The sequence below is a fragment of the Cricetulus griseus genome, chromosome 2 (genome assembly GCF_003668045.3).
Source record: "Cricetulus griseus strain 17A/GY chromosome 2, alternate assembly CriGri-PICRH-1.0, whole genome shotgun sequence".
NCBI lineage: Eukaryota > Metazoa > Chordata > Mammalia > Rodentia > Cricetidae > Cricetulus > Cricetulus griseus.
Window position 1 is genome coordinate 86,203,572 of NC_048595.1, and position 13,998 is coordinate 86,217,569.

General features: G+C 42.0%; 1 protein-coding gene across 5 annotated transcripts in view; it reads right to left on the reverse strand.

Annotated features, from left to right (window-relative positions):
• Palm2akap2 (PALM2 and AKAP2 fusion) overlaps positions 1-13,998 on the reverse strand; it is a 332,065-nt gene that overhangs the window by 239,716 nt on the left and 78,351 nt on the right. For 4 of the 5 annotated variants that reach the window (XM_027403043.2, XM_027403041.2, XM_027403042.2 and 1 more), the window contains one exon: positions 7,102-7,232. The exons of the other annotated variant lie outside the window; for it this stretch is intronic. In XM_027403043.2, the coding sequence (XP_027258844.1) occupies positions 7,102-7,232 (131 nt within the window). The remainder of the gene's footprint in view (positions 1-7,101; positions 7,233-13,998) is intronic. 5 annotated transcript variants of the gene reach the window in all.

The following is a 13,998-nucleotide window of genomic DNA, read 5'->3' on the forward strand; positions in this document are numbered from 1 at the left end:
TGTTTGTATGTAGTACATAGTATTGTATGTAGTACATAGTATTGTGTGTAGTATGTAGTATATAGTATTGTTTTGGATTGGGAAAATGGCAACTCTAATTAGGTTGTATTTGGAAGTGCTGCATGTGGGGCAGGTACACAGGCTGGGACAGCAATGATAGAGCATGCCAATGTGGACTGTGCCTCTCCTAATTCAAAAGAACAGCGCATCACAGAGCTAAAAATAGCAAGGACAGAGAACACAGTGAATCCCAAGTAAGCATCCTTTGTAATTTCAAAGAACATTTCTGTGGGCGCTGATTACCTGATAGCTGTGAGTGAGGGCTGTCTCAGTGGTTGTCAGTACCTAGTACAATATACACATACTGAAGCCTAAAGTGTCTACCTCAGTTTTGAGACTTTTAGTAATGTAGAGAATGAGATGAATTCTGATAAGCACCAGAGACAACCAGAGAAAAAGTGGACCAGCCACTTGCATCTTCTTCTTTTTTTTTCTTATTAAAAGCTGCATGGCCCTCTCCTGGTTAGCAACTGAGACTTCAATATTTTATTCGATGAATATTTGATCTGACATATGTTTCAACTGACAGCTGTTTGGATGAGTTAGTCATCTCTGCAGTGAATCAGTTATTTACAAACGGGTCTTTTGTTTCCTGAGAACTTAAACACCTCCCCACATTCTGACCTGTGTCCAAAGCCACTTCCTGCCACAACAGGGACATTTCTTTACACAGATGTGTTTGTTTAAAGAACAGCTCTCTAGCCAACTCTTCAAATAAGAGAACCTCATGGCTGGACGATCCCAAGAGACCTCTCACTGAAGAGATGAGGAAAAGGACCAGAGACAGTGAAAGATTGCCTTGTCATACAGAGAATTGCCTGCAAAGCTGAGACTTCAATCCACTTTCATTTAATATTCCAGAGAGTTTTGCATGTTCATTGGGGGTAATCCGAAGGAGTGAGATAGAGGAACAAATATTGTCTATGTTATCATTAGTCAAGGAAATTTAAGAACACACTATACCTTTGAATAAGACCTAATTTATGGCGGGTAAGCTCCACTGTCAACTGGACTAGATTTTGAGCCACCTAGGCCATTGGTCAGCCGGGGATCCTCCCTCCTTCTCTTTCTGTCTCCCTCATTTCTACCCCCATTTCCATTCCTCTTTTTCTCCCTCCCTCTATGCTTCCTGGCTATATCTGTGAGGGTGTTCCCAAATGAGACTCGTCCTGAATGTATGCAGTGCTGATTCCAGAGCCGGGGGCCTGGGTGGAATAAAAGAAGGAAAAAGAAGCAGCCAGCTGAGGGCCAGCATTCTATCCTTTCTCCTTATCTTCTGTCATGAAGACAGTCACCATCACATGTGCCTACTGAGACAATATTTCGCCCAAGTGCATGGAGCCTGGCAAACCTATATCGGCCCCTCTGAAACCAGGCCCCCAAACAAACTTCCCTCTCTTATGTGGGTTCTGCCAGGCATTCTGTCACAGCAATGAGACAAATAATGACCACATTGCTAAATTAGAAAGATACTCAAGTGGGGGGAAAAAAGACAAGGCAAGCAACAGGCCTGTTGATGGAATAGACCAAGCTAGTGTGGATTTAGCTGCCTAAACTCTCCAAGAGCACCAGTGTGAGGTTCTGTGTGACTGAGATGCTGATAATAGTTGACCATGGGATTCCTCAGTGTAATATCCCAACAGGAAACAATGTATACAGATGTTAACATCTAAGATTTGTTTTTTTAAAACACAAAGGATATGTATTAAAAAAAAAACACAAGGGATGTGTATAGTCTGCTTTCCAAAACCCTCATCGCTTTTTTAGCCTTATTGACCTCCTCTTTCCAGAAAGTCAAGAATATAATCATACCACTACCCAGGAAGAACAGAAAACAGTGACAAGCTATCTGCTACAGGGGTGAGGCTCTTGCCCTCCTCGTCAGCAACTCTAATGGCGTGACTTGAGGCCATATAGCTTATAACTTCAGCCATCAATCTTTGAAAAGCAATAGAAATTTCTAGGCTTTGAGGAGGTAGGCAGCTTCCTTGACCTGCATCTTTCTTAGCCTAGGACACCAGGTTGTTTCTTCTGAGGTTCAAATGGAAGGAGCTCTATTATGGGGCCTTTGGAAAAGAACTAAGCTGTGTGGTGAGTGACTCTCTCTTACAGCAGTCCCCAAAGGTGGTTTCAAATGTCCTTGAGTCGAAGCCAGAGTCAGTCTGAATTCAAGGGTCATGGCTGCTCTCCTTTAGCCTTGTGTGTTATATTGATTTTCCTGGCTTCAGTGCTAGGAACTGAATCTTACAATCTATTTTTCTCTATCTCGGGCAATCCTTCCAAAATACAATGGTATGGAATATGCTTAACAGTTATACATTGTGTGTGGGAGTGGATGTGTGAGGGTGGGTGGACATGTACACACCACAGTGCTCATGTGGAGGTTAAAAGAAAATCTCTAGGGGTCAGTTCCATTCTTCTATCACATGGATACCTGGAATTGAGCTCAGGTTACCAGGTCTGGCGACAAGTGCTTTTACCCACTGAGCCAGGGACTCCTTACTTGAGCCACTGAATCCAAAGTTCTGGAATGAGACCTATGAATTATTTTTTAAAACCTCCCCCAAGGTTTTGCTGCCCAAGATTTAGTATTCTAGGTTTATTTTCCCCACCCTTCCTCCCCCCTCCCTCCTTCCCTTCCCTCCATCCACCCCTCCCTCCTTCTGTACTTCTGTCTTTCCTGAAAAATCTAACCACCACCAACAGTAGTTCTGAAAGGCAAAAGATGTTTCATACCAAGGCACAGCCAATGTATAACTAACATTTCAGAAGAAAAATGCACCCAAAGGCCTGAGCTCTCCTACACTCCTCCAGGCTGTGAAGAATTAAAAAGGTGTATTTTTGTTCTTTCTTGATGGTTGGGGAAATAGCCATGTCAAACAAAGTCTTCATGCTTTATTTAATCACATTAATCATATACAGACTGACCCAATCATAAAAAATTAAGACATCACCTGAATTCTTGACACACTTATGGTTCTGGTGGGCCATCAACCCCCCTTTTTTCTAAACAAAATGAACCAAATTTACCCTCATTTTTTCCATGTAGAAATTGCCTGGGCCTTTTGATTACAATGCTCTATTCTTCCTGCAGGCTTTTTTGGTTTCATTTCATTCTGAGAAAGGGTCTCATATGGCCCAAGCTGGCCTCAAACTCTCTAGGTAGCAAAGGATGCCATTCAGGTTATAACCCTGCAGACTCCACTTCCTAGGTATTGAGAGCACAGCTGGGCACCACCATAACTGCTGTATATGGTGCTGGGCTCAAACTCAGGGCCTTGTGCATGCCAGGCAAGTGCTCTACCAACTGAACTGCATCCCAGTGTCTTTGGAGAGTGGGTCTCATGGAGCGAGCACTGGTCTAGGATGACCTTGATGCTGGCCTAGAATGACCTCAAACTGCTCGATTCTACTGCTTCCACTTCCAGGATACAGAGAGCTCAAAAAACACATCACCATGCCTGGCTTACTTTAGTATTCGAAAACAGAACCGTGTGTCCCTTTCAAGAGAATCTAATGCATTGCAAGGGAGTGACTCAGAGTGGTGGGCGGGAAGCTAAAGAGCTACAGAGTGATGTTTTGTTGCACAAATTCCTTTATTCGGCTCTGTGGCATCTTCCAGGTTTCCTGTTTAGTAAAGATCAGATTCTGGACAGGATCCCCAAACCTCTCCTTTCCTCTTTATTCTCTTCTTCCCTTGCCTCTGCCCTATTGTGTTGTCTGAGATTTTACTCTTTCTCAGGAACTGGCTCTTCTGCAGTTTCCTTTTTCAGTTCAACAATTATGATTGTGGAAGATGCACTTATTCACCCCCACCCTTTACCCTTCTCTTATCTGTGTTTCTTCCACCAAACATGGACCGCCTGTCTCCTCTCCTTAACTGGGCGTGGCTACCAGCATGCTTTAGCATCTAGCTTATGGGCAGTTCTAAGTGTAGGCCTTGTTTCTGCTCAGCTCTTCAGCTCCTTCGTGATTGCCATAGAAAGACAATAAGAGCAGTCTGCTGGCCTGTTGGTGCGCAGAAAATGCAAGCTGCTGCATCCCACCTACAGCTTAGAGCCATTTAGCTGAGCTCAGCCAAATCAAGCAGAGTCCTGCGGCCAATCCTTAGCTTTGTCACACAGCAGGAAGCTTTTGTGTACCATGAGCCTGACAGCTGTTCCAACAGCCCTCTGTGAGACAGATCTCAACTGTGCCCAACCACGTGAAGTATCTCAGGGGAATGAGTGTTCCTTACAGCATGAGGGATGGCAGTTCCTTTCTTTCCATGGGTTCTGGGAGGACAAGACATGGAAGCCTATAAAGATTGAGCATACTTAATCTGAAGGCTTAAAACTGGGAATGCTTCCACATCTGAATCTTCATGACAAGCAGACCTCTTCATACCTGCCCTCCAATGGGTCAATATACAAAGCTTGTTTTAAATGAAAAACTATTAAGAAATATTGTACAAAGCCACCTACAGACTATGTGTAGGTATGTATATAAAACAAATACATCTCCAAAGCATCTCATTGTATACAGGCAAAGATTCTGAAATAAAAAAGTATGAAAATCCCAAATGTAAACATCTCTGATCTCAAGCAAGTTGTACAACAGCCACTCAATCTACAGAGGAGAGAACACAAGGGGGGGGGGAGCAGAATTCAAATTCCAGAGAAAGAAGGACTGACAGGAGGAGAAGGTGCCCACAACAGCCTTGCTCATATGCAGTAACCCTGAGAACACAGCTTCTCTGGTACACATCCAGGGCCCATGAGGCCAATGCCTGGCAGACCGTGACAGGAGCAGGCAAAGCATCCCCTGACTCAGCTCAGCCACTATCCCCTTTCTCTGTCTTGGCTGTTTCACTCTTCAAAGGGCTCCAAGAAGGTCCCACATACCTATGTGTGAGCTCTCTCTTCTCTTGATACAAAGGTGGAAAGATCTGCCCCGGCTTTTCTGTGGCTGGCTATTCTCATCCGAACCCCTAGCTCTTTTAGCACACTCCGCTGGTTGACTTTGCTCAAACTGAGCTTTCATTTAAGATGAACCCCCAGGGGCCCATCTCAGCCTGCCAGTGGCTTACCAACTCCCAGACCATAAAAACTCAAACCCACAAGAAAAACAAAAAAGGTCATAGAATTGACTCCTTCCTGTACTAACACACTCTTCCTTGTATAAACACTAGAATGGCCAGTAACAGTTGAGCTCTTACCCTTTGTGCTCTATAAAGTAAGTGTGTGAATGCATGGATATGTGCACATGCACACACGTGAATGCATGCGTGGACATACATACATATACATACACCTCCCCAAACTTTTTCTTGACCATGTCTCCCATAAGCAATGGTCAGCCAAGCAGTTCTGGATGGTCCTTAGGAAACAGGGCCCGGACAAATCAGGAGTACAGGCTGAAGTATGCATTGGGGTTTGCTATCAGCTTGGTTATCCATGTAGTGACACAACTGGAATCTCTTGAGATACCTCCTGTCTTCACTAGCTTTGTCTCCAGCCAGAGGCAGTGCAGCGGGTACACTTGCTTTGTTTGTGTGACAGCTAATCTTGTCTGTCAACGTGACTGCAGCTGGAATCTATGAAAACACAAGTGCTGGCTGCTCCTGTGAGGGATTTTCTTGACCAAGGTACTTGAAGTGGGACGAGCCACACAAAATATAGGCAGTGCCTTCTGGTAGTAGCCCACATGGTAGGGCATGGAAGAAGGACTGCTTTGCTTTTTGTCTTCTTGTCTTCACTTTTTTGACAACTTCATCTAACCTATTGCTGTGACTATTGCATTCCTTAACTGACAGTAGCACCAGCTTCTCTGGCTTCTAAATGTAGACTGAAGACCAGCATCTCTCCCAGAATCCTTTTGTGAATCAGCCATTGTTGGTCTATCTAGACCTTATCATGTAACTCAATTTAAATAGATCTCTCCTTAATATATATTAATTCTCTCCATCTGTTCCTCTAGAGCAGACTTCAATCTTCTTAACCGCTGTGACCCCTTAACACTGTTCCTCATGTTGTGGAGACCCCAACCATAAAATTATTTTTGTTGCTATTTCAAAGCTGCAATTTACTATTATGAATCATAATGAAAATATTTGACATGCAGGTTATCTAATATATGGCCCAAAGGAATTACAACCCACAGGTTGAGAACCACTCTTCTAGACCTGACACACTTGTTAGTTACTTGGTTAGTTAGTTGGAGACAGGATATGACTAAGTATCCTAAACTGGTCTTGACCTGGAGTTTCTCCTGCCTCCTGGTGCACCTGCTAAGCCTTTGCTTCGGCCTCAGGAGGCAATGGAGGGCCAGAGAGAAGCTCTCAGGCAGAATTTGGTGGAATGGGTTTGCTGGAAAGAGTCGGTTCTAAGGCCTGTATACCCACCACCTTCCACCCTCAGCTGCTACCTCTGTCTAGGCGTCCTGAGACCTGGGATCACTAGAGTTGCCAAAGAAAAACCTCTATTTTTGGTCCTGAATGGACCTGTCCAGTTTCCTGGCCACAGACAGGTCAACTATCTTATATATTGAAATACTCAGAACCTGGTTGAGGGTAGTCAGGGAAGCAACATAATCACTGAGCAGATCAAGCAGCCCAAGCCAAGTTGATCTACTGAGCACCAGCACATCGCCTGTTCTTTCCTATGCTCTCTTCATCTCAATTCCAAGAGCCTTGGGTACAGTTCTCCAATCTCAATTGATCACATGTGGCAAATCTATGCAGAAACCCTTCACAGTGGCCACAACAGCCAACAGTTGGACCCACAAAGAAAAAAGACAAAAGCTGATGGGAGAACTCGAAAGAGGGCATTTGGGGAAGGGCAAACTGCTTATAATACCTCATTGGCCAAGGAAGACATCTCTGTACTGTATTATAGACCAATGCAGTATTAATATCATGAGTATTAACACTGATTCACACAGAGTTTGACAGTACCAGCATCTATTAAGAAAAGCAATTCTACAGCCCCAGGGAAAGGTCAAAGCATAGAAAAAGCGCCCCCACAGGAGAGCAGTGATTACTGCAGTCTTGGAATCACCTACCTCTGAATGTTATCCTCAAGCTGCTTGACTTTGAGTTCGTCCTCCTCAGACTGCCGTCTCCTGGCTTCCTCCTCCTCGGCTGTTCCAGCTGGTACACCCTGTAGCAGCCATTTTTCCCGAAGCACTTTGGACTGTGGGAAGGAGGGAAGACAACAGATAAGATGACACCTTTCAGTCCATATCTTTCTCTGGATTAGCAGGGCTTCTCCAGCAGATCTGCCCTTTAACAGTTCAGACTTGACCACTGCCTTCACCCTCCCTGACATGGCTGTCTACTCCCACCTGGCCAAGCAACCAGGATTCCTGGACTGTTGTTTTGCTACATCTTTTTTTTTTTTAAATTCAGTTGTATATTTCTTGAGACCCTACCACACAGCAAACACTATTCTGGCCACCAAAAACAAACAAACAAAACAAAACCCAATTCCAGTCTTACACACCTTCTATTCCAGTAAGGAGAGAATGAAGACATAGTTTCTGCACACATACACAGATACATGCATATGTGTGTGTTTCCCCATGCATGTGGTTATATATAGTTATATATACACTCACACACATGTATGTACATATAGATGCACCCCACAATGATTCTTGGAATTCAGAAAATAAGGAGAGGTAGAAACAAAGTGTTTCTATGTTTATGAGATAGGTGTAAAGGACTTCATTGACAAAGTGACATTGCAGCAGAAAACTGCAAGAAGTAAGGCAGCAGCCTTACTGATGGGATAACCTGGGGAAAGGATGACCTTGAGAGAGTTGGTGGTGGCGTCTGTGCTTTCTATTATTAACCTAGATGGCCCTCACTGAAGAATGGATAAAGAAAATGTGGTATATTTACACAATGCAGTACTACTCAGAAGTAGGAAACAATGACATCCTAAAATTCTTAGGCAAATGGACAGAACTAGAAACAAAACAAAACATAAAAACCATCCCGAGTGAGCTATCCCAGACCCAGAAAGACAAATATAGTATGTACTCACTCATAAGTAGATACCAGACCTGAAGCAAAAGATACCCAGTCTACAATCCACAACCCCAGAGAAGCTAGAACCCTCTTCTAGAAACAGATGGAAGTAGATGCAGGAATCCACAACTAACCAATGGACCAGGCTCCTGGAGTACAATTGAAGTGATGGGGGAGCAAAAATATGAACAAAGGACTCAAAACCATGATGGGGAAAACCACAGAATCAGCTGACCTGAGCTAGTGAGAAATCACTGACTCAGATCCGACAAATGGGGAACCTGCATGAGACCAAACTATACTCCCTTAATATAGGTGACAATGGTGAGACTGGGATAGTATATGAGGCCACTGGCAGTGGGTCCAAGATCTAACTCTAATGTACAAACTGATTTAGTAGAGCCCATTCTATATGGAGAGATACCTTGCGCAGCCTAGACACAGGGGTGTGGGAGGTGGGGAGGTGCCTTGGTCCTGCGTCAACAAGAAGATGGAACATACTTAGTAGACTTCCTAGGGGAGGCCTTACCCTCTCTGAGGAGCAGATGGGAGGTGCGTGTGGGGGAACTGGGTTAGGAATGTAAAAAATAAATTAATAAAAACTAGAGTAAACATAATAAATGTATATCTAGATTTAATAATCATGACTATTTTGACATATTTCCACATTATCAAGACTTTTTAAAGATTTATTAATGTTTTTGTGTGTATGTGTCTCTCTGTGTGTGCACATGCACATACATAAGTGCAGGTGCCTTAAGAGTCCAGAAGAGGGTGTTGGATCCCCTAGAGCTGGAGTTATAGGCACTTGTAATGAGCAGTTGTATGTGGGTGCTAGGAATCAAACTCAGATCCTCTGTAAGATCAGTGTGTGCTCTTAACCACTGAACCATCTATCTAGCCCTGCCACCAAAGCATTTTAAAGCAAATCTCAAACACCATGACATTTCACCCATTAATATTTGAAAATGAGTCTCAAAGAAAATCAAGGACACTTTTCTATGCAACTGTAGCCCCATTGTAAAATTTCTAAGATCATGTGATATTCATTCCATACTGAAATGTTCTTTTTAAAAAGTCCAATGGCATGCCTCCTCTTAAAAAAACCATTCAGTAGCCAGGCATGGTGGTGTGCGCCTTTGATACTAGAACTTGGGAGGCAGAGGCAGGAGGATCTCCGTGAGTTCAAGGCCAGCCTGGTCTACAAAGTGAGTTCCAGGACAGGTAGGGCTACACAGAAAAACCCTGTCTCAAAAAAACAAAAGCAAAACTAAAACCAGCTTAACAAAAATCATTAGTGACTCACATACATTCCCAGCAGTGTCTCTAATGTGGTTTAAATCATATACCCCTCCTTTGCCAGTGTGTAAATATACAATAGAGGGGACAAAACATTCTCACTTCAGTTCAATGGATGGGAAAGAGTAATTGCTGCTGAGGGAAATGAAATAAAAACAACACACAACAAGATCCTGTTTGGGCTCTCTAAAATGAAGAATAGGACACAGGCAGGAGAGGGGCTCCCATTTTGTGTCCCCTACATGGAAACTAGCAGCTCCTAGATGTCTGCAGAGACTGATCTTGTGCATCATGGTTGAGGACCATAGAGTACACATGAGAGGATCAGTGGTCCTGGGAATGAACCACTGTGAGGACTCATAGGACCAATTCTTTTTTTTTTTTCCAGATTTTTAAAATTTGAATTAGAAACAAGATTGTTTTGCATAACAATCCCAGTTCCCTTCTCCCTCTGTCCTTCCTTACCACCTCCCCCCAACTAAAACCCTACCTATCACATATCCTTTCTGCTCCCCCTGGATGGTGAGGCCTTCCATAGGGTGTCATCAGAGTCTATCATATCCTTTGGGATAGGGCCTGGGCCCACAACGAGTGTCTTGGCTCAGGGAATGTCCCTCTATGTGGAATGGGCTCCCAAAGTCCACACCTACGCTAGGGATAAGTACTGATCTACTATAGGAGGTCCTGTAGATTTCCAAGGTTTCCTCAATGAAATCCATGTTCCTGGGGTCTGGATCAGTCACATGCTGGTATTCCAGCTATCAGTCTGGGGAGCAAGAGTTCCCTGATGTTCAGGTCAGCTGTTTCTGTGGGTTTCACCAGCCTGAGGACCAATTCTTACAAGTAACAGAAGGTAACAGGAAAACAAGAAAAGTGGAAATAATGCTGGATTGAGGGATTAGTAAATAGTTTCATCCTAAACCTTTATAGCGATCTGCTTGATTACTCCCACAGTGTGCTAAGAAGCAAACTTAGGGGCCAGAGAAATGGCTTAGCAGTTAAAAGCACTGATTGTTCTTCTAGAGGACCTGGGTTCAATCTCCAGCTCCCTCATGGCAGCTAACAACCACTGCAACTCAAGTTCTAAGGGATCTGACTCCCTCCTCTGACCTCCTCAGACACTAGATGTGCATGTGGTAACCCAAATTCTTGTAGGCAAAACACTATGCAAATAAAATAAAATAAAATAAAATAAAGGTGAACTTAAAGTACTCAACTTGTCTTCTAATGCAAACTTAAAGACGTGTATTTTTCTCACATTTAAGCAATTTTTGTATAGCTAAAGTGACTGGAGATAGGATTTTCTCCCTACCTGTCCTGGTCAGCTCTAACTATCAACTAGACATAGCCTGGCACCTCCTAAGAAGAGAGTCTCACTTGAGGAATTTTTGCACATGTCTGTAGGGGACTGTCTGATTGTTAATTGATGTAGGAGGAGCCAGCCCACTGTGGGTGACTGATACAATTTCATGGGCAGGTAGGTGGTCTTGGGATGCATAAAAAGGATAGCCAACCATGATCCTGTGGCTTATTCTTGTGTTTCCTGAGTTTATCCTTTACTCCAGACCATCCATCCATCTGTAATCTGACTAAAGTTATCATTGACTGCCTTTGTGGGTGATGGTTAGACTGTGGATAACTTCACTTTTCTAAAAAAAAAAAAAAAAAAAAAAAAAAAAAAAAAAAGTGGCTAAAGATTCAGGGTGAGGCAATAGCTATTTTTGTACTTTTTCCCATTTTTGTGTATATACGGTATGCATGTGTATATGTACATTTTTGCCTGTGTGTGGGCATGCATGCACATATATATACCTATGTTGAGGCCTAAGATTGATGTCAAGAATCATACCTAATTGCTCTTTCTACCTGAATGCCAGAGGCAGGAACTTATCAATCAAATCTAGAGCTTGCCAATACAGCTGGTCTTGCTAGCCAGCTTTCTCTGGGGAATCTCGTCTTGGCCTTTCAAGGCTGGAACTGCAGGCAGGTCATCATGCCCAGCTGGCATTGACACGGGTTTCTGGAGATCCAAACTCAGATATGATGCCTGCACAGAAAGCACTTTCCTCACTGAGCTGTCTGGTATCTGGGTTTTGACTTACTCTCTCTCCCATATCCTGTCCCTCACCCTTTCTCCTAACCTGTGAGTCTTTTCCTGTCCTCTTTGTTATGCCTAATAAGATATTGTTTTGGTTCGGAGGGTTTTTAAAATAATGTAAGGAGATGTCAACCCAAAACTTCTAATGAAAGAGATGGAGTTCTACTCTTCACTCCAATTTTGGTTATAGTACAGAGACATGTTAGAGCAAGGACCTTCATACTGAATCATCTGACTGGTCCAGAATGTTTACATTTTTAACATTGGAGTTTTATACATGCAAATAACCAAGAAAAATCTGAATTAGTGTTAAAAGTTCAAAATAGTAAAACAACAACAACAACAAAAAAAACCCTTAATATCTAACAAAGCTCCCGATACCTTAGGGCTATTCCACAAATGACCTTAATGATAGGTTGACAATAAATATTTTTCTCAGTCACAATTTAGCGTTCTCTCTCTCTCTCTTCATATTCTTTTTTCCCTGAAGGAAAGGTATGGTCTTTAAAATGTAACAACTTTTACAGCCGAGGATAGGAGAAAATTCTAGTCAGAATTGTCCACCCCTGAATAAGTACTGAAGATGTGATACACATTGAAGACATGATATTAGCAATTCATTCCTGACAATGCTGATAAACACTTCATAAATGTGGCAGCCCCAAAGGAATGCATGTTGTGATTCACATGGAACATGGGACTTTGAAAAGACTAATAAAATAGACAAATCTCTGGCCATTCAACCAAAGGGCAAAGAGGAATATTAAGTTCAGTCTGTGCTGGTATAAGATATTAGCTGATTTATTTTTTAATTCATATTATCACAAGTCATATTATATAAAACATAAAAATAAATCATTGTTTCCATAGATTAGAAACCAAAACCATTTTTCAAAAGAAGCATAATGATGACTCTTTCTTATGAAATATTACAATATATTAACACAACTACAGGGATTAGATGAAAATGGTACCAGCTCACGGGCAAGGAGATAAATGGGATAAAAAAATCACAAGGTATGGACTTGGGTAGAAGGGTGAAATATGCATGTGATAAAGATGACAGCTAAATCAATGAGCAAAAGGATGAATTAATAAATCATGCTGATGGCTCGATGTGAGTAAAAATATAAAGCTTTATTCTCACCTCATTCCTTATTGGAAAATAAATTCTAGATAAATTACGACTACTGAAGCATAGGCAAGCTGAGGGCAACATTGGAGATGAAAATCTTCCCAAGTGTGACTTTAAAAAAAAAAAACACAAGTAACATAATGCCAGATAAGAGTTCACAAAAATTAAAATTTTGGCTTGAGAATTAAAGAGTCCACATATAAAAATTATTTAAAAAGAGAATTTGGATGCAAATGTCCATATAAATTAACTTCATGAAGCCTGTGACAAGGACTACCCATCTTAATCTACAGAAATATATTGGGGTTATACAAACCATGTATTGTGTGTGGGAAATGTCTGGATGGTAAGTGTTCAGTTGGTTTTTTTTATGATGTTCTTATTTGTTTTTGGAATGATGATACAATTCTTCATTTTATAAACAAGCAAACTAATGTAGCATCAAAATTGGTTTCTGGTCTGATTTCCGAGTATTTCCTGGGGATTCTTACATAAAAACATTAGTTTCAACTGAAGATGAATATCTCAGACACGGCATCTCAAGGTTTCCTGTCACAGGCATAGCAGGCAGGGTCTTAGCATTTCATACACTGGTCATCCTTCTCATTAAAGAATTGCTCACAGTTGCCATGTGAAGTCATGGTACTCTATTCTGTGGCATTGCCATGCACTCTTAAATGAATATTCAGCAAACATACCCATGCCCAAACCTTGGTTTCTATTTATTTGTTTTGACAGGAGACCAGTAGCTCTGTCTAAATAATTCATATCTCAGTGCATGGTAATAACCATCCATAAGCCATTTGAAATGTGAATATATGTGACTATAGACATGGGAGAGATACAAAAGACATCAAAATTGTATCTTGGTAGATATGAAACCCAGCTTTAATGCTTTTCTAATTTGCCTTTGCATGGAGAATATTTATTTTCTCTGAGAGTGTCTGGGATTTTGTCAATTAGTGAAGTAAGTGCCAATTGCTGATATCTTTCCTAATACTTACTACTTTAAAGAACCTGTAGTAATCACGTTAACATGTCTCCCACATGGTCTAAATCTTCTGTATCCCATGAAAATATTCCGAGAGTAAAAGAGCCAGTGGTGATGGCAATTGGCACCTGTCTAGCAAATCATCTGAAAGGGCCCCATCCATTCAAAGAGAACAGTGTCCTGGGAAGCGCCTTGTCCATGGAAACAGACAGCCCTGGGGGTTAACTTAGGCATCCTCACTTAACAGTCTGTGTGCCCTGAGCAAATTCCTTGCCATCCTGAGTTTTTTGCAGACTGTGAGCTGAGGAGAGTGACATTTATCTTGTAATGATTTTTGAGAGTTTATATTTAAAGTCCCAGATACATGCTAGGTTCTTAAAAGAAATGGTGAGTATTACTGAGTG